Below are 27108 nucleotides of genomic sequence, written 5' to 3' on the forward strand. Positions count from 1 at the left end.
CGTTACAACGCAGTACATTACAGCGCAAGTCGTTACATCAACTTGCTCTAGGGGGCGCGCTAACATAATGAACAGTATAATTTACTATTCCAACACCTTCCCTACTGTTGCGGACACTGGAGTTGGAATAGTAAATAATACTATTCCTAAATCCAGCGCGCCCCCTACAGCAAGTCAATGTAATGACTTGCGTTGTAATGTACTGCGAAGTAACAATGCAAGGACATGTTAACGTTACATTTCTACATGTCCCTACTTTTAGATACCAGGCACACTGCCTTGAAGGTGACAAGGCGTACATAGGGGTGACTTATCAATATTTAAAAGGGAGGTTTTGACCTGTCAAAAAGGTTTACTGTAATAAATCGAGTTACAGTTTTCACAGTGCTACAGATAGGCTGCAAATTTTAGGTTGCAGTCATGTTTGACTGTCACTGTAGGGGATAGTACAATGGGTGCTGCAGACCACAATAGACAATTAGCTTATAGGCCCTAAGAATATTTTGTGCAATATACTAGGGACTTAGAGGTAAGTTAAATATGTCAATTAGGGGTATGCCAATTTCACCATGTTAAAAGTGGGAGCACAGGCACTTTCTCGTTAGAAGGGGTAAAGTGCACAGAATTCTTAAATGAGCAAACATATAAGGTCTAGCTAATGGCGACAATTCTGGGGTGACCCTGCAGAAAGGGAAAATTCCCTACAGTAAATTAATATCTTATCATACCCAATTGTAATGTCACCTTAACCTTTGCTTTTTTAGTGAATTTCAGTTTTTTTAAATCATATTCAAACATGAGCATACGTGCAATCCCTTCAAGCAACCTGTGCATGGCCTTTGGCTTAATGTTATCCCCTGCCTTTAACATCTAAAACTAATGGACATGGCTCACATCCACCACCTCTACTTCTAAACAGACAACATTCAACATTATTTGTTCTAAAAAATTGGAAGCAGTAGCAAATAATCTTCAGGATTATCTGCCTCACCTGCAAATGCTTTAAGGGCAAATTTCTCAAATAAATATACCTCAACTCACAACCTATGCTCAGCACAAGAGGGGACTACTAGTGATCCTAGTGCACAGCCAAATACTGGAAGCACTACCACTTCTAAGTGGAAGCGTATCCTCTCTGGAACAACCTGTCCCTGCAAATCTGCTATGCTTAATCAAGTATGTAAATTCAAAACAGAATACTCACCAGTTTGAATCCCCCGATTCCAGCATCCTTGCCCTCCAGTCACTCCCCCTCCCTTATCTTCAGCCTAGTCAGAGACCTTGCTGACACACTAAGACATATTCAGTGCATAAGCCAGCCTTTGCAATAAATGGGTGGAAACCTGAGATATGCACAATCAATCCCATTCACTACATAACTGTCTACTATGTCTCACTGACAGCCAATGTAACCACACACACCTCACCACTGTAACCATAGTCCAACCCTTCCAAATATATGACTTCAACTAGACATGGTCAATACAACCACAACCACCCAGCCCAGAATTAATCAAAAGCTTCTCAGGTAGGCACAGCAGAAGACAAGTGCTCAGAACTCAACAGTCAACCAACAGACACAATAACGTAACATGTAGCTCAGTGCTTATAGTTGGGATAAAAGAAAGTACTTTAATCACACAGCAGAAGGTAATACTATGCGGAACACTTAGGGGAATGCAACACAGAGTTGATGTCAATGATGCTGGCGTTCTTAGCAGGAGTATCCAAAACAAAGAAACAATGATGTATGAGAACTATGCACCTGGCTGCCATTAACCTTCCTAAATATGTAAAACGGGCAGGTAAGAGGGAAAGTTAGAAACGTAGAAACTTTCAGTCATCCCTAAAAACTCCCATCTATCAAATGACATTGCTCAGAACTAATCAGCAGCCATTTGCTGTCAATTTTCTCACTGACTTTCTCACTGTCAAATCCTGCTTAAACGTCTAAAGGGAGCCCATCTCCATCCTCCTTCACCTTAGAGTCTTAGCCTCAACCCTTCAACCACAAAAATGTCCGATACACTTGTGTGAGGAATCTATATCCACCCTCCATCTTGTGATAGGCCAAACTTTGAGCCATACAAACTGGATTCAACAGATCTCAGTACTCATACTCATCTTACACATTGCACATGCTAACTGCCCATGCACTCACACACAATGTCAGAGCACCATCAGAACTGTGCATTAGAGGGGCCAGAAAACGGCCCTCTCCCTGACACAGAGAAGATCTGATCCTACTACTGATTCACTAAACTCAGTACCATGCCACCACCGTATGTGTCTCACCCTGAAAATGGACAGTACTCCTACGCCAACTATAAGAGTCTGCTTGGTGCGCCCCTTCAGGTCACAAAACAGGTTCTAGACCTTGGATTATGAGGGCTTAGGCCTCTGTGCACACCTTAGATTAGCAAGCTGGCAGGGTGAAATAAACAGCAGAGATACCAGGTTCAGAAACAGTTGGGCACTCGGGTCAAGGGTACACACCCATTCTCCATGCAGGATATATTCCAACCCCAACAGTTAGCGGTGTGCTTTAAAGATCTCCAGTGGTGTGGTAGGTATATCAGGGAGACGGTCTCTGACATTGGCACTGGGATGGGTTGGGCCCACTTGGAGACTCTAATTAGCTGTCAGAGATTAGCTTGGGCCAAGACATGTGCATAGATGGTTTGTGAGACAAAATAATTTTTAAATACAGGTTAATTGATGGCATGAGATATGTCCTAAGGGGCAACGCTCTTAACCCAATGGGTGAGTGGAAGTTGGAAAGAGAAAGGGGATAGCCGGGTCCCCCCTAAGTTGCTGGTTTTAGTGGGAAGGCCATTTACACTCTGCATGGTGGTTCCTTACCACAGAACTGAGCGGGTTCTCAGGGGGCTTAAGAGAGGATTAGGAATGTAAGGGCAGTCACAGGCATCAAGTTCGTTCTTATTGTCACAAATGAGATGTTTACGCATAGATTTTATTCATGAAAATTGATTCGGAGTTTGCCAGCCAAAGTTCACAAAGAGTGGAATGAGCGCACAAGATGGAGGCTGGTGGGAGTCTACTGGGTCGCATTATATTTGCTGCTGCAATTTGCAGCATCTGCGAGCTCGTGTCCATGGAGCCCCAATCGTAACATTTTACAATGCTTCAGTGGAAAAAAGTAGAGAGAGAGAGAGGGAAAGTCTCTGCATGGAACAGAGTGAAAGTAGTTCAGTACAAGTCTATTGCCCAGTAGTTAATTTGTGAAAAAATAAGTGCCAGGGCCCTTGTCGGGAGGTCACTGTAGCTTGGACCATCTCATTGCTCCTATCAGTGCTGCTATGACAGAACCAACACAACTACTAATCAACCCGACAAGTGTGACAATTCAGAATGGCTTGGAAGGCAGGTGATATCAATCTTTAGATATATTACATTATGTATGTATATTGAACTGATGTTGTGCTGGATTCTATATTAGACTAGCAGCGTCACAATGTGGCAGACTGTCATAAGCGCCGGTGTCGACAAGAAAGTGCCGGTGCCAGCACCAATAACCACACGCTCAAATTATGCACTACTATTGCTGTGTCATTCTTTAGCAGGTAAGCCGTTTACACACAGTGCTATTCATGGCTTTGAAACTTGAGTGTTCAAACTGCCATTCCCATTTTTAAGTTATTGGGATACTGGAAGTGGCATAGGAAGGGAGGTCCGGTGGGTGCGTGCTGCCCCGGGTGTTATCACTGAGGGGGGGTGACAAAATGGCAAAAATAGGTGTTTTAAACACATATTTTTGCCACTTTGTCAAGCCGGGGGTGACAAGACATTTTCCGCACCGGGTACCACCTGACCTTGCTACGCCACTGGCTACTGGCAAAACTAATGTATTAATTCGTGAGTTCATTGCGGTAGTTTTTGTAAACAAAGTAAGTGTGTATTGCTAACAGAGGCTTTCTGTTTCCACGTCGGTTATGCCGGAGAGACCCAAGCATGCAGGGGTCACTCACAGTATATGCCTTAGTGAGCTTTTTTCGAAGAACTGCTGGGCTCATTTACTGTCAATTACTGAGTTCCTGAAGTAAATTGGGTTTAGAAGTAAAGAATATTGAAAAATAAAAGTGGACAGGAAGCGATTAAAATACAGGAATTAGAAGAAAAAAAATGGATAGTGAGACCATTTTAGGAACTTCTTGTTTTGGATGTTAGATATGTTTGCGCTATAAAAACTATGAAATATAGTAAGCAATAAGTATCAGTGAGCAAGGAAATGAAATTCTGTGGGTTAAGTTCGCAGAGATAAGTAACAGATTCATCAATGCCAAGAAAACAAACTTTAAATAGAAATCTCCATGGTTACAGTACTAAACATTAACCAGTCACACACCAAAAATGAAAATAACATGCCTGAACCAATATTTTAAATTGAAGATTGCCAGAAACCCTTTCAGGGGACCATGGAGCAAGTTGGGGACACTGAGCGCAAAGGTATTGGTTGAGGGTGATACTCCTGATATCCCAGGGCCCAACTTACTAAGGATTGTGAGTAACGGGGCCAAGTACCCTTCTGCATTTGATTCTCAGGGTAAGCATGGTATGAGCAGTCGTGGGCTCCCTCGGGTGGGGAGGTGGGTACAGGGGGGAGGGAGGTGTGGATACAGGGAAGTGAACACAGGTTCACAACGCAAAATGCTTGCAGCATCAGCAATAAATCATTGTCCAGCCAAAAGACTCACTTTTAGGAAAAAAAGAGACTATTATATTTTCTACCGCTACCCACACAAAGGAAAAATACAACATTCACAAACAATCTCACAATTTCCCTTGAGATCAGAGCTCTAGTGTTTCTTTGGCGATTTACCGTCCCACTCTCTACTCGTGTTCGCGATAGTGGTTATTCCCCATTCACTATTCATAAAATGCAGGGTATGCCCTAATAGCAGTCCGAGTTTGAAGAGTACACTTTAACTCTCAATTAATGTGAACAGTGTTCTAGCGCAGTAGCACTTCTACAGCAAGCTCCCCTGGGGTCGACTTGCCTAAAACAAGTCTTAACCGATCCGGCAGGAGGGAAGCTTTCGGAGTTCCTGAGTGCGCCACATCCATGGGCGCTCGCAGAGGTAGCAGCCAAGTTTAGGCAAGTCGGCCGCACGCTGACCAGGTGGCTGCATCCAGCAGGTTCAGAATCTCTTATTCACGGTCCAGCTCCAGAAATGACCGGAGGTTTCCTGCTGTCTAAGTATTGCTTTGGCCCCAGACAGAGGTGGCTACGCCGATCCTGTCCTGGGTCTCTCACTTAGTTGATGGTGCAACTACAGCGTCCTCACTTCTCCAGTGAGGCAGAAAAGTTGCAATCCTTGGTGTTCCCAGTGACCCCCTATGGTATACGGGGTCACCACAACTCACAATCCCCGGGCGTCAGGCCGATCACTACGGCTGCCTCTACTGGCATAGAGGGTCACCACTCCACTACTAAACAGAGCTACGGCCCCTTTCCACATGGCAGTCTTTATCTGGTGGCCCATCCTGGCATGCAGGTCGCAGCTACTCTACTGCACAGGGCTATGGCCCTTTCCGGCATGTCAGCACGGCACACAGTTACATTAAAGGCATACCTCTCCTGGCATGCAGGGTTCGCCAAATCTGTCCTGCACGTAGGCAATGACTCGATCAGTGAAGGAGCAGATTCCTCACACCTCACACAAGGAGTCCACTCAATATGGCTCCCCAGTGGACCTTGCTCCCTCCAACACTCTCCTCTTCCTCACAAGGCACACTGTACTTGGCAAGAAGGCAGGCACTGGTGTTTTTATTGTCACACTCCCAACCCTTCACGAGCACCACTTTAAGCACTTTATTTACCTTTTTCCCTTTGGAGCAACCATTTGAAAAATGCAAACGTACGATTAACCTACAATATAAACCATTTTTCATAATCACGTTTTTGCTGGTTTTTGTTCCATACAAGCAATTGTTTATCTTGAGTTACAATGTTTTTAATTTTAAATCCACAGGTCAGTTGGACCACTTGTTTTATGTACCATTACTAGGCCAGGTCCAACTGCGTACTGGGTATACCCTATTTTATTGTGTGTAAGATATCATCTGATGGTGAGTGTGTGTGGGCATCTGATGTGTAAGCGTGTATGAGCTTCTGTTGGTAGGGTTGTCTTTGTGTTGCTGCCTGATGGCATGTCCGATGATGTGCATTTGTGCCTGTGGGTATGCCTGTATGTGTAGGTGTTTGAGTAGTGTGTAGGCACCAGAAGTGGTTAATTTATCCCAGTGGTTCACAGTGGCTACCACCAGCACTTACTTCGGGGACCAGGACTCTTGCACTGTCCCAGTCCAGGTCTACTGCTATCTAAACAGGGCAGCAGATTAGTCCTTCTTAAACCATGCAATCACCAATTCAAAACTTTCATAAAGACGTTAATCTTGCTTCTCCTTCCAGAGATTATCATTTGCCAATTAAAATACACCGCATTTTAAATGCACCTCTGTATTTCCAAAGGTGCCGTTTTTAGCTGTGCATGCTTTTGGATTTGAAAACATGAACTAGTTCTATGAGGCGTGTCGGCAGCATGGCTCCCCACACATATTTCTAACAAGATGAACAGTAAAGGCCTACTAAAAAAAAACTACACACTCGGTAACTAATACATACCCTTGCATGTCGATCAGTGAATCTATGGATGCCTGCTAAATCCTCCATCCCCCAGGCATACAGCTCTCCAAGGGAGGCGGAAGTGCCCCTTCTTCGTGGGTCTATTTGCACTTGGAAGCATCTCACCCTGTGGTGCTTAAACTGTGTGCTCGTACACAATGTTTACTAATAGGCTATTTTAGCTCTCTATGGGTGGTACAGGAGTCAGGACAAAAACCTTTTTTCGATGTATTTATCTTACCATCTCAGTTTTCAGACCATTTTATCTTCTTGGTCATGCCATGCGCCACACCAATATTTGGGAAAATGAGTCAAATAATATACCAGTCTATATGTGCTCTTGCACATGGGACCTGCCATTCCTGGCATCATGTTCAGTACTTCCTTCTCTCTGCACCTACATATACTACACAAAACATGGAAGGTGCTTGCATTAGACTGATATGGGGTGATAGGTCTCTAGCCCTGATGAATACCAATGACCTTTTTAGAAGATGAACTGGCAGAGACATGTTACTCTCTTTACAGGAATAAATGGTGACAGAGTAATCCACTATTGTTTTGGACAGCGCAATGCTCTGTGGCATGCTGTATTGGTGTATGGAGCAGAAGCTCGGCCCATATTTGTCATTGGCTTGTGTCACTGTCCTTCGTAAATGCTGGCTTCTGATTCCTTAACATGCTTGTTAGTCCCTCCTTAGTACCGCCTGGTCTTCATTTGTTACCTCCAATGTAACAACCGAAATTGAAAAAAACTTTTACTTCGGTTGTTACACTGTATGTCTATTTTACTTTGTAAGAACTATATTCTTTAATGAGTTTCTCCCACTGCAGGCACGACATGCTTTCTTGCAACATTCAGGGTGCCACGTGCACTTTCACTTTCCGAGCAGTCGGAACAATGGCGGTCCTTTTTTTAATAGGTCTCGCATTTACAAGAGTTTGAGCTATTTGCATTGCAAATGACAATGCCTTTTATGAGTGTGTTAACTATCAAAACATAAATAATAGGCATTGTCATTTACAATGCCTATAGCAAGACCTATTGCATTGTAAATGCTTGTTAATCTTGTAAGGGAGGAGGAATAAAGAGATTTGTTCACAATCACCACACATTTTTTTCTTTCTGAGATTCCAGCTCTATTCTAGATGAGAAAGTATTAGTCTTTTAGAGATCACATAAATTCAAGACAAACAACCTTGATAAAGCGCGCTATGGAATAGCTGTCAATGAGAAGTAGTGGACGCAAGGATCAAGCATACCACTATAGTGTGGGTGCGGGTTCAGCATCCTTTCCAAAAACAATTCCCAAGTGGAGTAGTGCCAATTGTGCACAGCTATGACATAAGCATCATTCATGTGAGCTGGAGTATCTTGGCTGCATTAAACAATAACGTTCGGAGAACAAAGTACGACCCCTGTTAACTATTCCTCTGCCTTTCCGTCATTAAAGTCCCAAGCAAGAGCATCGATTTCCAACTTGTATATCCTCAGTCAAGATGCGAACCTCAATCATCACATTTAACACCAATAATGTGCACTTAAGTTAGACAGCATCAGATGTACACTGACCAGCATACATCACATACAATTTAGACTGTCAGTACCTTTGATTTGAACTAATCATCAACACTAGCGTATTTCAAGCTTTGTAACATAGTATTGGCACACTGCTTGCACTAAGGGTGAAGGGGCATCAGAGTCAAAAGGGGTCATAGTTCAGATTCAAGCGCTCAGAGAATCAGCCAATCCAGAAGCCAGCTATACATTACTACAAAATCATTTGCAGAGGCGACCTGGGAGCCGAGAGTTACGATGTGAGAAAATGCGAATGGAAGGCAGATAGATGGCTGGCAAAAGCAAAGAAGTGAGCTAGGTACATTAAATATACAATCTAGCTTGCCCAATAGTTTCTACCACAATAGATATGCACTTGTATGGTCAATTGTTCAGTACTTACATTATTTTTGGCTTTGATATTGACTCCTTTGTTGATCATGTGCAGCATTTTCTCGGTATCATTATACCTGGCAGCTACGTGGAACTCTTTCTCAGAACGCAGCACTAAAGAGAAAGATAAGAAAATCCAACAATTACTCAAGAAATGCAAATACAGTAAAAATCTTAGAAACAGTATTCTAGATAACACTTATCAAAAAGATCCAACATTTATGGGGTTATTATCGGAAACATACATAAGCGGATCTTGGCCGCTAGTAGAGTGTGTGAGAACTCTCTAACCTGCCCACCCCACCTGTGAGGGCACTGTAGACTCGATTTGATCTGCACTTACTATTCTGTGAAGTTCATTTCCTTAGGTCACTCCTGCTCACTCCCTGCAACTCTTGATTGCTCCTGCACCTTTAGTCTTCCCTTGAGGCTCTTAGACATCCAGGGCATTACTATAAATGCGCCCTGGTGTGCGCTGCAAGGTAAAGCCTTGGCATAGGTCCTGGCTAAGGCTTACAGTCTGGCTCAAGGCCAAATGTGTCATTATAGCACCGCGGCTACACTCATTCAAGAGAAGGACATATAAATGGATCGTAGGGACGTGCAGGGTGAGAGGCCAATTGAAAAGGCTGCATGAAATCGTATTTAACATCAAAGCCAGGTTAAATGATAAAGGAAATTGATTTTTTAAAAATCTGCTGTGGAAAAAATGCTATCTTGTGGTTGTTTACTGCATCAGGGCAAAGGATGACGATCTATCCATGTATACATGCGTTCCTTCCGAATTCAAAATACACCACGCAACACCTTGGGTCTGTGAACAATGGTGAAAACACGAACAGGAGGGGACCAGGTGTAAAGAAATTATGTCAAAGGGTTATGATAACAGCCACCTCATCAAGAGAGGAGAGAACTAAGTTGTCACAAACACATCATTCACATATAGTGAGTTGTCATCATTTGGGTCTGGCCTCCTCTCGTGGGGTACTCAGTCTAGGAATATGACTGAGAAACCATCACTGTTGTCCAATCAGAGGATGGCTGATGACTCCGCAGAGCACACCATGAAACCCATAGGCATAAGTTCCTGCCCGGTGAAGAGGGTTCTTAAGCAAAGTATAATAACAAGTGCAGCGCTAACTAATACCGAAAAGGGTGTGTTAAAAATGGCTAAGGGAGCTCCATATCAATTTTATTCTAAGAGTGCCCCTGTCATGATTAAAAAGCAGAATACTAACTGATGAAGAGCAAAAGTTAGACGATGGAATAGGTCGACATGTTTCTGCCCACACAAGGATCTATAAGTATCGGGGCATTCCTCAGGACCAATTTAGCTAGAAAGATATATAGCTGCTGCTCAAAAGTTAAAAAAACACACAAGGTGTGACAAATATCAAAATAAACGATTCATATACTCCACCGACATTATCCAGCTGGACAGTGATGGAACAATTTGTCGGTCACCCACAACAGTTGGGTGTCACCCTCAACTCTACCTGGTGATTACTCAGGGAAGGGGGCCCCGCTCTGTCCGTCGGTACCCATGGGCGGTCTATGACTAATGACCGAGTTAAATGATGAAGGAAATTAATTTTTAAAAATCTGCTGTGGAAAAAATGCTATCTCGTGGTTGTTTACTGCATCAGGGCAAAGGATGACGATCTATCCATGTATACATGCGTTCCTTCCGAATTGTTCATTAAAATATTTAGGATGCATGCTAGCATTTTCCAGCATGTATGTTAGGTGTTGTCCAGCGTGTTTACAAGCAGACACATGCCACCTTACAGCAAGGGAACTCCCTACCAAAAACACAGCTCTAGACCGTTTCTCAAAATCTTTGTTTTATGCATTATTCTCTTAATGGATCCCTTTCCTTATGTCTGAACTTTGTTTTGGATACAGTCTTTGGAAAGCGTCCTCTAGGAGAGGCCTTTACCCACACTAGCCATGCATAAAAAGTAACATGCATGCACAGACATAAATAAGAACTAGTCTCTACATCATTACATAGCCGACATGTAATAATCCCTCACATTCTCACTGGCCATTGACATAGAGTGTCTAAGACACTACCTGGACATTATCCAATCACGGATGTCTGCAGTCTCTTAAACTAAATTTGACCAGAACCAGAGTTTATTCTCATCAAGGGTGCTAGCTCAGATCCTGGATCAAGAATGGCTTTAAGAATATGCAACTAGACTGCTTCTTTTCTTTCCTCTCTACCAACCTCATTTCACCAGGGCTTTTAATTGATCCATGAATATCGTTGAAGGGTAATTAGAAATTTACTTTTGAATGTCTCCTTCTAACTTTAAAATACATTTCCAACAATCGTGGTTTTAGAAAATAAATCCACAGCTTCTGGGGAAACTGCAGGTTTGTGGGTGCTCACCGACTTTTCAAGACTTCCCAAAATGGAATTCTTACACCATGCCTTATGAGCTGATTTGCTAACATGAAACACAACACCATACCAGTGAAATATTAGTAAATAGACTGTGTGTGCGTAAATATATATTTCAAAACAAAATTTGAATTTGCACTTCTAATGCAAACCCCCATTTCAAATCTCTTCCCTGGCTGCCTGTAAAAAAAGATTCTCTTCAACGCCCTTCTGTTGACTCATAGGGCTTTCGATATCTCTGGGCCCAAACATTCATATGATCGTTTCCTGCATTACATTCCAGTTAAAGCTTTAGATTCTTCTGATGTTCTTTTCAGGCAAATTTCCAAGGTCAGACCCTCTGGTAAGGGAGTATGTTCTTTCTCTAACGCTCCCCCCGTTGAGTCTATGTGGCCCAAGCAAAGAGGTGATTTCAGAAACTCTTATAAACGTGGTTATTCTCCTTTAGCCAATCTTCGCTTCAGGACAAGTTTTACCATCGGTCTGTGTTTCAGCACAGGGATGCTCCCTCAGAGGAGCTGTAGGCTTTACAATTCATTCCCTCACTGTAGAGCTAGCTTACTGACTCAGTAAATGCATTGCTTGGTAACTGACCCAAACAGACTGAATTGTGATGGTAAAGATTTGCAGTTTATTGGAAAAACATGGATAGAGCTATGCCTGCACCAGTCCAAGATGGACCAAATGACCATTGGGAAGACTGTGGTGTTGCAGGAATTCCCAGTGCAGGGTCTGTGTCCGGTGAGTTGGTGCAATAAACTGAGAGCGATCAGCGGAGATGTACAGGGTGCGGGTATTTCGACAAGCTAATGGGACACCAGTGACTTCTTTTGAGCTGCTTTGTGAACTGCGCAAGGCATTACAGAGTTTGGGGCAAGCCCCAAGTGACTTTGGCACACATTCCTTCAGGACTGGAGCGGTAACGGAGGTGGCAAAAAGGGGTTGCGAAGGCCTAGGATCATACAACTGGGTAGGAGTCTTCTGAGAGCTTTCGTCAGTACGTGCAATCGGGGGATGGGGGGAATTGTTGAGGTTACAGGATAATATGTTGTGTTTTGCACATGTTGGCTTTTCAAGTGCAGTGGCTATTCCAGAAGCAGTCGAGCTGTCTATTTGGATCGTACTACATTCCTTTATTAAGTGGTGAATATACACGAGCTACAAAAAGGTTAAGGTGCTAACATCGGGTACGACGAAAGTCTGTCTAAGATTACTTGGCACAGGAGAGGGGGATGAGGTGGCCAGAGCTTTTGCATTGTTTGAACAAGTTGTTGAAAAGGCATAAATGTCCGGATGTGTTAGTGATTCACTTAGGCGAATAAGTACATGCTGGTCCGCTAGGGACTGGAGTTAATAAAGGCGATGAAGGAAGATATGATGGAAATCAAGCAGCAATGGGCGGGATGTTTCGTACTATGGAGGGGATTTGTGTGAGGAGAGAGTGGAGTGAGCAAGATGTAAAATGAACAGGGAAATGCATCTTTTTTTTGCAGGGACAAAGGTTTTGGTGGGTGGAATACCCTGATTTGAAATATGTAACAGAATTCTTTAGGGGGGATTGGGTTCGTTTGTCTCGCTACGGAATAGAGCTATACTTATTTCAAGTGAAAGAGGTTCTGGCCAGAACATTGAAGGACTGCAGATTAGACAGCGGGTCCTGGGGGGAGGCAGAAGAGTCAGGGGATTCGTTTTCCGAGTGGCGTATGTCAGATACATTGTCATGGTTCTAGATTAAGAATATTGTTGTGAACATAGGCGAGTCTGGAAAATCGGGTATGTCTAAAAAATTACACCTGGATGAAACAAGAAATCAAAGTTAAGCTGTAGGCTATTTTGAAAGTTAAATGTTAATAGATGTTAGTCAAGTGATAAGGGAGTTAAAGGTCACTAGTTCAATACCAGGGGAGGAGTTAGACATTTGCAAAATAAACATGTAGGGGGGGACGGGAATCTTATGGGTGGGAGGTAAACGATCATAGGTGACTTGTTCCATAGTGAGGCTTAGTTTTGTAAGGCGAAGGCCAGCGTTTTTTTGCGGTGTGTGCACCTGTTTTCAATAATATTTACAACAAGGGGTGGTGAGGGACAGAGTCTCTGAATTAAGCAGAAAGCTCTCACCCAGTCAAGAGATCAGGGCTAGATCCAACACCGTTTTTTAGCTCACTGCACCATCCCAGTTTCAGAACCTGGCTGTATGCAAATTAGTCTGTTCCTGTCCCAGTGCATGATGGGAACAGGGCAAACCAAACTACAAAAGCCAATTCTTACACTGGCATATAGCCAGGTTCTGAGCTGGGATGGGGCAGTGAGATAAATAACGGTGATGGATCAAGCCCTGATCTTTGGACTGGGTAAGAGTGGTCTGTTTAACTCAGACACTCTGTTCATCACCACCCCCTTTTTGTAAATCGTTTTTGGCCACTATAGGTGTGGCAGGGTATACTCAGACATGAGTCCCTTTCTCACTGCTCCATCAGGATTCAAGCAAGCCGGGCCGAAGAAGGCTGAAATGCCAGAAACCGGTCCCCGGTAGCTTGTTTCCTTTCTGGTGAAGAATTGGCTTGGTAGTTTAGTCTGCCCTGTTCCCATGATACACTGGGCCAGGGACAGACTGATTTGCATATAGCCAGGTTCTGAGCTGGGATGGGGCAGTGAGATAAATAACGGTGATGGATCAAGCCCTGATCTTTGGACTGGGTAAGAGTGGTCTGTTTAACTCAGACACTCTGTTCATCACCACCCCCTTTTTGTCAACCTGTTTTCAATAAAGCGCCCTTTTCAACACAAGAAAGCAAGTTTGTGGTCTGTACCCTCTCCTTATGCCCATAGAGTTATCCTCAGTTTTATAAACAACATTCAAAATCTTAACAGGAAACAACATCAAAAAATATACAGTGCTTAATTTGTATAACAATAAGTGCTGGGGTCCAACGTTTTGTTCAAAAGCCTGTGATAGAGGCTTCAAAGGTAAGGGTGCCAAATACCAAGCCTGTTTAATGTTGATTCTACCTCAGGCCTCTTTAATTCATTACATACACTACCTGCCTCCTAAACTCACTCTTCAAGGTTCTTTTTCCATCCCCGCTTTCTCCCTTTGTCACTGGTTTTCCTTCTTTCTCTAACCCTCCGTTTCCCTTTTTGCGTCTTTCTCGGTTTTTCTCTGGATCAAAGTCTGTTGATGAAAAACAAATGTCCCCAAACCCCTGTCAGGATGGAACTTGATGTAAGGCTCCTCACCTGAAAATGCCTGCCCCTTGTCCAGCCTCCTGGCAGATTTGACAGCTGCCAGGAAGCCCATCTTCTTTGACAGGAATTTAAGTTTGCAGGTATGCATTCAAATGGTTTAGCCATAAAACAAACGACCACCACATATAGGGCATAAGGTGCGAAGAGACAGATTGCAAAAAATTATAGCAAATTGTGCACCAACGTTTTGTGACCTGTCTCGGATTTTGTGATGCAAACTATGTTGTTAAGGCCAAAGAGAACAACCACGAGCCCAGACAGACAAGCAAGCCTTGAGTGCTGCAAAAAGCCATAATCCAGCAGGCTTTGAGGAGCTTAGTGGCAGGATTGGAGGCCCTGAGCTCTCCTTCACCGGAAGGATAGCACTGCAAAACTAAACTCCAGGAGGCATAACATACACTTCTGGTGGCTACAGTGTATCTCCAGGAGCTAAACAAACCAAACTCCACCAAAACACGTTAACAGAGCCAGATAAAGTCAGCTTTAGATCAGCCTGCTTCAATGCAGGTAGCAGGTAGCAGGTGGGGTCCCGGGGTGGCTGCTGAGGAAAGGATCCAGCAACTGTGCTTCACGGTTTAATACTTAGCCCCCGGGGAAGGACAGTGACCAACTCAGAAAGCAGTGAATGTGGTGTTCATTTCCCATGTTTAAATTTGCCCCATCAGAGGGCCATACTCTCAGGCAGGGTTTCGGGGGAGGGGTGGTTTGACACCCTGTTGAGCAACTACCACTCCCCACCCCTCCAACCTTTGTTCAAGTACAGGAAGAGCAGGGGTGCAGTAGAACAGTGGAGCACTACCACTCTACTGGTTTCCTCACTCTTGGAGAGGAAGGGTCAGAGCCTCGTGGGCCAGGCCCCGAGGCAGGGTTAGGAGGTTGGGGGTGGGGGGAGAGTGTAATGCACTGCTGAGCAAATACCCCATCCCTCCAACCTTCGTTTACCCCCAGGAAAGGTCAGCGCCCTAGTGGAGCCATGTAACACTACTGTGCTCCATGTTCCACACTCTTGGGGAGTTAGGGTGAGAGCCCCAGTGCAGCTGTTTCACACAACCCCCATTTCCATCCCAAGGAAAGCGGACAAGGCCCAGTACTGAAGCTCCCGCCTGCAACTGCAGGTGGAACCGAAGACAGCTGGTTCCGGCACCAGCACACAGGCTGTCAGCAGAATGGGGTGTCGGTCGGTGGCAGAGCAGAACCTTGCGCCAGAATTAGCTAGAGCTAGGGATCGTACCATAAGTCAGTGTGTGGCCTCAGAAAGACAAGACAAGGGTACTGCCAGAAAAGTGTCTATTGGCTCTGGGGGTCTACTAAAAGTGTAGAATCCTCCTTTCGACCCGTAATGAAAAATTAGAACTGTCACCCTAAGTAGCTCTGATCCACAAACGAATGACCAGGGGTGACATTTTTCAGGTATTCAAACAATCCTAGACCTGGATTGTTTAGGCTTATGGTTATTAGGAATGTGACTGCGTTGCGGGAAGTGGAGAGGTAGCAAAAAAGACTCATACACTGCACACCACTGATCACTGAAAATGTTATTGACATTAACGGTATGAACAGTAAATAATTGCACATAATATTTAATGTCATTGAAAGGCTGTACCATTGCACTGAGATTTGACCTTATAATTTTGTCTTTAATTATTGTGGTGATTCCCTGACAAAGCCAGTAAGCCTGACTCTTATTAATGGTGCCTGCTAAATTGTGTGAGGCATATGGGGGTGTTGTGGTTTTAGGGTTTTCTTGTGCACAGGCAGTTAGAAGTGGCCTTGAGTTGAGTGAGTACAGGCTACATTCAGGGGGTTACCTGATCTGCGGGACACGTCTAAGAGTCAAGGGGTGCTTGGTTCTTCAATAATAGCTCTGCTGTACAGGTCCCAAGACACCAGTGACAAACAACCCCAGCTGATACAACTGGGGCCATGCACCGTGGCCTGTCCTGGGATTCACCAATCAGGATTCCTAACAGCCCCTCACAAGCAGATCAGCTCAGGATGGTAGGAAGTCTGTGTGCATGTTTTCATTGAGAGAAAGTAGGCTGTACCCCAAGTAGAGGGTCTAGATGATGTTACATTCAATTTATTCTTAGAGAATTGTACCCGGTTTAGTGAATCTCGGCCACATTCCAGAGTTTACTACCCCCCACCCTTCCCCTCCCCCACCCCTACCTGCCCCACCGCCCCGGAGCCCTACCTCGAGGAGCCGCCACTGACCTGGAGTTTAGAATTTTTCCACAGCACTTAATACTGCAGTTTTGCGTTTATCATAGGGGCATGTCATAATTACAATGAATCTGTTAGAACGACATACCATTACAACAATCTATTTTCAATGCATGATTTTTTGCAACTTATGCATTTAGAATGCATGCCTTTACAGGTAAGGTTTCAGGTAGTGGAAAAACGTAAGGAGAGGCAAGGTTTTTTTTTAGTTCAGTGGTGGGCAGAGGTATATGGAGGTAAAGGTTTTTTTGGGTCTAGCTATGAGTAGAGGTAAAGGGAGGTAGGATTTTTTAGGGTTCAGGAAGGAGTAGATGTATATGGAGGCCAGGGTGATTTCAGGGCTATGGGGTGGGTAGAGGTCAAAAGTAAAAAAGACATACTGTAAAGGTAGGCGTTGTAACGAACGTGGTGTAATGTACCACGATGTGAAGGTTTTTGTTGTAATGTCTGACATTCACTATGGGCTGCACATAAACTATAATGAAAAAGGAAGAGCTAAAGATAAGGCTTGAACTTACACATTTGACAAGCATATTTGAAAAGTGTTTACTCTTCAGGGAAAGGAAAGGTATCAAAGTCAGATATCAAGATCTTACAGAGGCAATGCATTGCTAATCCTTCGGGAGTGTTCCTAAATGCTACAGTAAAATGCGGGGGGCATTCGATTTGTCTCAGCTTAATTACATTCTTTCAAGTAATTATAGTGAAAATTCTCAAATACCCAGTGAAGCAATCGTTACAAGTTGCAAGGATTTTATAATCGGAAAGAAACTGGAGAGGGCAGCCTCCCCAGTGACGTTTGTGTGATGTGAATGGCAAAATCACCCTAGAATTTTCAATGAACTTAAATGTTTCGGGATTTGAATAAATAAAGGGAGAAGTTAATTTGCTGGGTTAAGTGCTCGCATGCAAATTCAGAGGCTAAACTCCACGTTAATTCCAGCCTGTCTCAAATGAACTTGATCACAAACACAACATATTTAATCACCAGTGCTCTCCTGCCCCTGCTGCCATAAAAACAACAAACCTTGATTGAAACCAATGAGTGACTTTATTCTTACAGAGAAATCTATTTGAGTTTTAAGTATACTGACCTTCTCTTTGCACTGTTATGAAATATTGCGAGAGTGCTGCAGGCATACGGACACCTGCTGGTACCTGGTGATAGTCTCAAGGTGACAAGAATGAATAATCATGGAGTCTAAATTCTCATTAATCCCCTATAGAGCCACCAGCACTACCATGATGATTACTTTGTTTTAAATGGAAAATTGCCCAAACTTCTCAGCAGGGTTCCTTCACTTTTTTGTAAACAAAAGCATTGAAGATATTTCAAAGCAGAAGAAAAGTGCCCAACTCAGAAACTTCCAAGCACTAGCAAGTGCAGTAAGAATCCAGGAAAGAGATTCTGGGCAGAGGATTGCAGCACTGGAGGGCAGGGAGGCAAGGGTAAAAGTGTGCAGAACTTGCTGTTGCTGCAGTATTCTCTGCTTCCCATGGACGGATGCCCATAGAGCAATGAAACAATAAAAGATACAATGCTGCCGCCAACATAGAGGTTTAGGTTGCACCTCTGCTTTTGTAATTTACAAAGAGAATGTATTTCCTGTCACTTCCTGTTTCAGACAATTACAAGTATGAAGGCAAGCCTCAGCTGAGTTCCTGATAGGTTTTTGATACAGTCAGCCATTGCAGTTAAAGACAATTTAGAAATTTAACCACGGGTAAACTAAAGCTGTCAAACTATTCTTCAGACGGCCCTATATTATTTGAACTATACAAGGATGAAACTTAACCCTCATAGAACCATACTCGTTTTTGTATATATCTGCTGTAGGGTTAAAACTACGTTTGTCAATGTATATTCAAGTAAAAAAGGTCGGTGCTACACTAGATAAAAACCAACCAGAATATCTGGCCTTTCAAAGGTACTCGGGTAAAGGGCCTATTATATACTCATTGTCCAGAAAGCCTTTATCTTGGAGGAGATGTGGGCAGTGGTTCTGTTAACGACTATTTAATAATTGTGCTCTTCGTAGATTTGAATTCTTAAACTGAACTCTTGTCAATTTCTCCCTCCCATTAGACCACACTGCGATCCTTCTGTTTAGTTTTCTTTTTCCTTAGAATTGAAAGAGCTTAGATGTAGGCCAAATCCGTACATATACGAATACATAAATATAAAACACAGCTGAATCAGGGTAGACTCCGACACCCACATTGACTACACGTGCTTCGTCTGATGAATCAATTTAGCCTTTCTTCATGACAGAAGTATGCAATTAGGCAGGGTTGATAGGAGAATAAGGAAAGGGCAGTAAAGCTGTAGCACTTTAAGTTCCATTTCATGTTGGCATATGGAAGGAGTTCTGCCCCCTCCCAAAAGCCTGTCAGAACCGCTAGCCTGCTGGGAAATATCACGTCTTTGTACAGGTAAGCCTAAACTTAGGAGGAGATGTTTTCTACTGTGCAAACTGGCGAATCCAGACCCAGATGATCTGTGTTACTAATAACCTTGATCCCTCCTACACAACTTTGTTACATCAAGTGATTCAGGGCAAACTAATTGACTTCCTGTGCCCCGTTATCTTATTGGCTAAAACTTGACGCTCTTGCTGGTGATGTAAATGTCATTATTAACTGAATCTGCATATTAAACACAACGTTTACTTGTACAATACTGGCAGGTGTTGTGGCTAGAGCTAACATCTAGAAAAGACATTCTCTATGGCCTTATAAAACAAGCATTGGCATAGCCAATAGGTCTCGCCTTTGAGACCTTATAAGTGTTTAGCCATGCAACAGTTGATGTTGTTGAACCAAGGATATTGTGCTGGATAACTAAACACTTGTAAGGTCCCAAAGGCGAGACCTATTGGCTATGCCAATGCTTGTTAGTCTTGGCTTGGAGGGTGGTCTTACCAACAATTGATTTCACCTTCTCCAGGTCAATTTAGTTCAGGGAACAATTATTAGAGTTTCCCCATTAAGTTCTGCTATTACAAAATATGTAGATGGTACAGTGAAGAGCAATAGAAAGAATAGCTTGGTAAAACAAACTTTAACAAATAAATAATCACAATGTGAATGATAACTAAAACTAAGATGAGTCAAATCAGGCTCAATCCACTACTAAAACCTTAGTCTGGAAAAAAACACAGAGAGGCCCAAAGCAAAAATAGCCTATTGCTACTAGTGCAGATTTGCCACGCTTGCCTCAAACTTACCGAAAATGCAATGGTTAATAATAAGCCTCAAGAGTAACCCCTTCACTGCGGCGGCTATTCCGCCGCAATGCTAAGGGGGTGAGGGGGCCGCGCGGCAGTCCCGTGCTCGTGACGGAATTGCTCCGTCACGGCACGCGGGTGAGCAGTGCTTGTGACGGAACGGTTCCGTCACGGCCCCGCCCGCTCTACAGAACGTTAGCGCAGGCGCGGAATTCGCGCCGCACAGGCGCGGCGAGAGGGCCGTGACGGAACCGTTCCGTCACCAGCACAGCCCACCCGAGGCTCGTGACGGAACGGTTCCGTCACAAGCATGGGATGGGTTAAAAAACTAAATTGAGAGAACACAAAAATAAACAATTATAGGCAAGGATCTGAAGCGTTGGGGGCACAACAAAGTTTGAGGCTCAGCTTGTTCAAAGATTATAGCAAGCCTCCTGAGTTTCAGCAATGTTTAGGAGCTACAATGAAGCCTGGAGTTGTTCATGTCATGTCTCTCTAGTCTAGAGGATACCAAGTGTAAAACAGCAAACCCAGCTTCTGAAACGAATGAGACAGCTAAAGATGAGAGTGGATCACAGTACTTTTTTAGGGAAACCAAGAGGGGTGGCCCGGGCCAGCTCAACCTCCTCAAGACACGGACAGGCCCGCCCTTGACCTGAGCTTCACCCTGGTGGGTCCCGCGCCACGGTGGTGAAAGGGGTGCTTTATAGCGCTTGTGCAATTGACATCAGGTGCGAGCAGAACGGGCTTCCCTCGCGCCCATGAGGTTCTGGGGGCTGTAGTCTTCTTTAGCCCTGGAGGCACACCTCCACCCCCCACCCTTCAAACTCCCCACCACCCCGGGCTACTAGTTAAATTTAATTTAATTATAGCTGTATATTGGTGAGACGTTTTGTAAGACAGTGTTACCAAGTGCAAAAATGACAACACTGAAGCTATAATATCACAAAATGTACAGCATTGCCCCACATAATAAGCCTTTTCTTGACGCATAATTTGATCCTCCCCAGTCGTTAATTTCCAGTGGCCCTGCCAATAGGCCAGACGGTGAGTTAAGTGCCACTTGCGCTGCAACACGCCAGGCCTTACAAGTCTCCTGTTTACTCACTATTCCACGTGCGTTCACGTCTCGCATTTCATTTATGTTTCTGGCCTTCTAACTACCTCTAACTAGGACAGGAATGAGATCCCCGGCCTTGGCTCGGGGCGCAGCCACATCAGCTGGGACCTTACCATTTATCACATGGAGATTGCAGGTTCGATCGTGCTGTCTGGTCAGAGCGTGAGAGCGCTAATGTGTCTCGCGGCTCAGGAAGGCCTGATGGAAGTCAGTCTGACAGCTGCGGCCCCTCCAAGGATAACCAACCTGCAGAGCGCACAACGGCGACTGACACGGAGTACCCGGAATACAGATGTGCCCTGGATACTGCCAATACTGCTGAAGCGACAGAAAATACGCGGGAACGCGAAGCACTCTAGATATAGACTTGAGATAGAGCAGCTGTTGTATGACATAATCTTTGTGTAGCGCAACGATTACCTATGCGGTTTAATTGGCAATTGACTGGAATTATGTAGGAAATGTATAGGGGTTTGCCAAACCGGACATGATTCGCAAAAAGGTTACATCGTCCGGAGTCAAAAGCGGGAACATCTTTGATGCGCGAGACTGGTGTGTGTTGTCCAAAGCGATAGAAAACGAAATCAAGGCCCATTTTGCAATGGGCCTTGTTGTGCAAAAGGAAATACTCCGTCAGTTAGACATGCCTACCTGCTTCCTGGTGTTCATTAATTTCTACTGATAGCCTAGGTATTACTAACTATATGTACGGTACAACATTCTCCAGTCACTTGGATTCTTGGCGCTTTATGTAGCCTTTGGAATGCATTCATGAATGTTTCATAGTGGAGAAAGTTCATTCTCAAATCGGCTTTGGCATGGGTGGGTCGTTCCGAGGGTCTGGCCCAAAACAGACATAAAACAAGCGCAACTCAGGCGGCCCGCACTCATAATGCACAATGTCATGGGACGTGAATAGCTCTTTACAGGGCACCCGGGGACTGGATGCTTTACTGGCGGTGAAAAAAAAAGTCCCCAGAGTGTCACACCGTGAGTAAAGCATCCAGTCCCCGTGTGCACATCTTCTGTCCTGTCCGCCCTCGTGCACATTTGGAATTCGTATTGATTCAAAAAGTCACTTGCCATGGCGAGAGCAGCACATACGCGCTGCTAACGCCGGGCGAGGCCTGGAAAATATTTCATGAAATAGTATGTTGTGGGAAACAGATAAATGTGAGAAATAACAGTAAAGATTCAAAATGTGATAGAGGCAGCAAAGTTCACTCTGGCACACTACTACTGGGGGGGTAGGTTAAAAGAAATTAACGACGGGCAGGGAGTATATCTACTTGCATCACATTCATCTGCTTTGTCAAAATGGTAATCAGGCCTTTATGAGCAGTTTTTGGAGGCCATGGCAGAAAAAAAAGAGCAAATGCCATAAGAAATCATTTACAGGGCTTATGGGTCAACAACTGAATTTCCATGGGCAATTCGTTATTTCAGACTGAAATCCTTTGTCCATTATGATTCCTTTAATTCACACCTATTGTCATAGGCGAGCATTGCCAGGCCTTGTGGCACCAAAGTGCTCATAACCAATCAGGTAGCTGGCATTATTCTAGCCGTGGCTGGAATGCCTAGTGATCTTAGATTGGTTGTGGAATCTCTGGTCAGCTATTCGCTGACTGGCGGGCCAGGGATTGCATGTACCCCAACAGAGTTACCTGGCTGCTTCATGTCTGTAGACTCCTGGGATGTAAGCATAGAAATGCTGACTCTGTACCTAGTGGGTTGGTTACCTCTACATTTCCATCTGAGTGAACCAATATACTAATGTCCGAGGCAGTCCGAAGACCCCAATAGTCCATATGACCAAGATAGGTGCAGGGAAGCAGAATCTTCCCTATAGTGGGTTACGCCTTGACTTTGTCCACACTCAGCCAGGAAATATACCATGAGCATGCCAAGCGTAGGAGAAATCTTCATCTTTCACATTTCTTCTTAGCACTGCATCACCAGCTGTCCTGGAAGCAAGCCCACTGTAAAATTGCTGAAGGATGCCGTTAGTCGAGCCCAGTGGAGGAAAGGAGGGAAGAGCTCAAATGTATGGTAGGGCCAGGTCCCTGACCAGTGGGGCTTATGTGGCAAGCAGAGGCTAAAGGGGTCACATAGATAGGAAACCCAGGGACATATGGTCAGGCAGGAAGTATAAAGAGGAGTACGAGCCACGAGATGCCATCTTTTACCCAATCTGGAAGCCAGGACACATAGGTCAGCATTGAAAAAAATACAACAAGTTAGCACAATAAGTGGAGGCAGTGGCGCAGTGGCTGTATATTGTGAAGCCACTGAATCTGGCTGCAGGAATTCAGAGGCCATTTCGACCTGGGGTTAGTTGCTGCTCGCCCCACAGTTGTGGGGGAGGCCAGGACATACATGGGTTTTTAGGACCCGGCAGTAGGGGCACATGTGGCACAGAGTCACCTTGGGTTTACACAATAAGCCTAGGCCTCAACTGAGTCAAGGAGTTGTTGTGCGCTCCGGAGAATTTGTTCCCCATGCAACGAAAAGAAGGGTAAAGGGATATAAACAAGTGTGTGCAATTTTCAGTTATTATGTTCCGTGTGGTATTAACACTGTTTAAAGATTTGCATTCTCTATTGTTATGGCTGTGTCTGCACCTTTTGCTGGACATGCTTGAAGTAAAATTGCTACGTCCTAACCCAAGCCAAATAGTGTTTTTGTTTTCGTGTCACAATGTGCTCCCTCTGCTCTCCTACTTACCACTAGGGGGCCACACTGGGGGAGTTTCCAGTGTTCTAATAAGCTTCCAAACCTTCCACTTTATGCATTTACTGAAGTTCTGTCTTTTGAACTGTATTCTAAAATTACCACACATTCCAGGTCCATGATGGGTTTTGTGGAAACCAGTCTGCTCTTGAGAAAAAGTCAAATTCATAGTATACCCTGCTCACTGGTTCGTCTCCATCCTAGCAGGCCACGGATGGATGCAGGAATTCAACACACCTGTGACTGGCAGGGGCTATCCTGCTCCCACCTGATGCATGTGATTATAGTGAGCTCTTTGAACCCCCTGTTTCCTTGAGCCCAGCGTTGGCCAGTGTAGCAATGTTCCTGTTTGAGTGACCCCTTGTTTCCAGAGTCCCTAAACTTTAGTTAATCCTTGTTCCCTGGACTAACACTGCCTGTAGTGCTTCCTTCACTTCTGAGCCAACACAATTTAGTGCATTCTTGAACTTTCACTTCTGTGTTTGCAATTTTCCCAGTGTCAGCCTTTTTTCCATTTACCTTAGGTCCAGTTTCTGGTTTGCTACCTTACTATTCCTGTGTTCTTTGCTTCCAGTAACCTGGTGTGGTTTTCACTTGCTTTGTGCCAAGAGTGTTGTTTGTATTCGCTTTTGTTAACGACTCCTCCTTGCTAGCTCCTTGCCTATTGTAGCTGTGTATTTAATTCTACACCATTGCTGTTACTGCCTGGCGTGTTCCTTTTTTATCAGCAGGATTTGTGGGCATAGCTCAAAACCCAGGTGGTGTTTCTTGTCCACTGTGAGTATTATCTTTGAGTTACTTTTATAACATCACTTTTGACTTTCTTGTTCCCTTGTGCAGAACTTTCTCTTTGAGTGCCCTTTCTCTTCTGACTCCCTGTATGATCTTGGGAGGGCTGTATACTTCATATTATGTTTACTTTGTCTAACCCTACCCCCAGTCGTTGCCAGAATCCCTGACAATTGCTACTGCCACGAGTGCGCACTCTATAGGGAGGGTGTCTTCTATTACTGCTGCCCATGATGTACCTGTTTGAAAGTGCAAGGGAAGCTTGTAAAGTTGGTGTATATGTTGCAGAACGTTTCACTGGACACAAGCTAAAATAAAAGGCAATTTCAAGGCTTGGTTTTTCATGTACCTTTATGAAAATATTACTGTGTACAAAGAAAGCAACGAGTTTGCTCCTGTGGGGAGGGGTATAGCTGGCCAGGAACCGATCCATGCGTTCGCCCTGCAGATCCTGTAATGGCCATTTGACACTAACATCAATTGATTTCCTTTTAGCTCCAGCTTTTTTTTTAACCTTTTGTCAAATATAAAATGCATTAATTTGCAGCAGAGTTGTGAATGGCTAAAGGGAATTCTAGAAGAGCTAAACAATTTATAACAGGTCGCTGTGAAACTGGAAATGTCAATTGGGTTGAGATAACAATAATGCTGATGGAACACACTGTGGAATTCACAAGCGTGATTAAGAGCTCTAAACAGTTCATAACGCCAGTTACATAAACAATGCAAGTTACCAGTCATACAAAGTATATTTATATTGTTTGCACAAGTTGATCAGAACTCCAAAAAATGCCCCTCGGACTACAACAAAGGAGGCTAAACTCAGATTCTTCAAATGAAAAATGCAGCAGGCCGTGTCCCTTAATCCAAGCCAATGGGATTAAATGGGAAAGAAGATCAAAGCGTAGGACACAAAAGAAGAGTCTACCAGGCGTTTTGCATTAAAGAGCTCCTACAAAACCTTGCCTTGGACATTACACACTGTGACTAATTCATCACAACTGCACTCTCCGGCTGAAACGACACTTGACCCCAAGGTCGTGAACAACCGCAGGTTAAATAGGGGTTTTGCTGTTAACTTGGCCCAATAAAAGCCTGAAATAAGAAATCATAAGGCAGCTGCAATACTTATGGTTAACAATCTACTTCATCGGTCACAATACTTTGAATTTAATCCTGGATTTAACAGAGAGCCAACGGGGCACTTTCAGATTAGGTTTAATACGGTTCCATTTCTCCCAGTTGAAGTTCCATCTCATGCACCCATAGCTTGTCAATCAGTTTCTTGTTTACGCTCTTTTAGGCCATGTTGCATTAGTCCAATACATGCTCCAGTCAGTTACACTTGGATTGTTTTGCAGCAGTGGGACGCTGATTAGTGTACAATTGGTGTGCTTTGCTAATGCATTTATTTCAGGTGTAGAGGACTGATCAGGTTTCAGACCCATTAGGAAAACAGACACTGCAGTAAGAAATGTCAAAGAAAACGTGATCAATGAAGACTCCAATTGAGAAGTAACTTTGTGCAGTCTGTTTACAGATATGACATATCGTGACATCCTAATAATGGCAATAGGACTGACACCAACTGCCCAACAATCTTCGCAACCCATGCAAGAGCAAAGGAGTTTTGCTTCTGGGTTTTGGAGAGAAGCTTTGGAAGGCATGTTCACTTGCGTGCACATTACGCGAGTTCACATGAACAGATCCCTCTCCCATTAACTTGCTTGAACTTTAATTGCATTCACAATTTACTGTTGTGCCTTAACACTATCATACTATTGAGGCCAACAATATGCCAGATATTAACACCATTAAGCCATGACCAGCATTATTACAGGCTGGACACCGTCATGACATGCAGGCCCACAACGTTGTGTGTCCCTTGAGCTGGCAGATGGGACTGATTGTGTGAATCTTTGCAGACTTCATTAGAGTGCAGACTGATGTAGTGTGCCTCTCATGTCTGGGGATGAGTGTTGAGTTTGGTTCACCTCCTTGGAGGAGGGAGACAGGGAGTCTGATCTAGGCTGTGCAATTGTGGAAGGAAAAAGAGGCTTTAAGATTGTTCTGTTAGGTGCTTTGTGGTGGCCAGGGGACAGGCAAGACATAGATGTTCCCAGGAAGGGTGATGTGGAGTTAGGGGAGAATGGGAGGAAGAGGCAGTAGTGCTAGTGGGCTAATCTCTGGGAAGGTTTTCCCTACATGGCAACAGTTTTTTTATTTTCCAGTTTTTAATTCCTTACCGAAAGGAGTTTTCAAAGGCATCCCCAATAGTTTGTCTTTCAATGATGCCAGTGTGTAACACCATTAAATGTAATACCTAAGACGATGTTGAGTGGTGGATGACCTGATATAGCCTTGATGAGGGTCCTATCATTCATCAGTGCTTGAAGCAAGTCAATAAGATTAGGGTTAGCCAAGTCTTCTTAGTGTTAAGATACTTTTCAGCATTCAATAAGCCATGTCTATCATCATTACTTATCAAATTACGCATAAGGCTACTAATGGAGCTTATTGAACTTTCAGTTTCAGATTCATGCAGATGATTCCCAAACACACCTTTTCATGGTTTAGGATTTCTTTGACCAACACAACAAAATACCTACTGCACACCCGTAACTAGAAAATGTAAAGATACTGATGTCTTTAGGATACTAAAAATGGATGATACAGTGCTGAAAGAGTGGAAAGAAATAACAATCCCATATCAGTGGCCACCATCCAGGAAGAAAGCCCCAGTCACATACACTATGCCAGAAC

General features: G+C 44.0%; 1 protein-coding gene across 2 annotated transcripts in view; it reads right to left on the reverse strand.

Annotated features, from left to right (window-relative positions):
* Positions 1 to 27108, reverse strand: part of ANKDD1A (ankyrin repeat and death domain containing 1A) — a 392066-nt gene that overhangs the window by 288946 nt on the left and 76012 nt on the right. For both annotated transcript variants that reach the window (XM_086958048.1, XM_086958049.1), the window contains exon 2: positions 8608 to 8711. In XM_086958048.1, the coding sequence (XP_086814174.1) occupies positions 8608 to 8711 (104 nt within the window). The remainder of the gene's footprint in view (positions 1 to 8607; positions 8712 to 27108) is intronic.

Source organism: Lissotriton vulgaris, chromosome 2_1, assembly GCF_964263255.1.
Source record: "Lissotriton vulgaris chromosome 2_1, aLisVul1.2, whole genome shotgun sequence".
Classification (NCBI taxonomy): Eukaryota; Metazoa; Chordata; class Amphibia; order Caudata; family Salamandridae; genus Lissotriton; species Lissotriton vulgaris.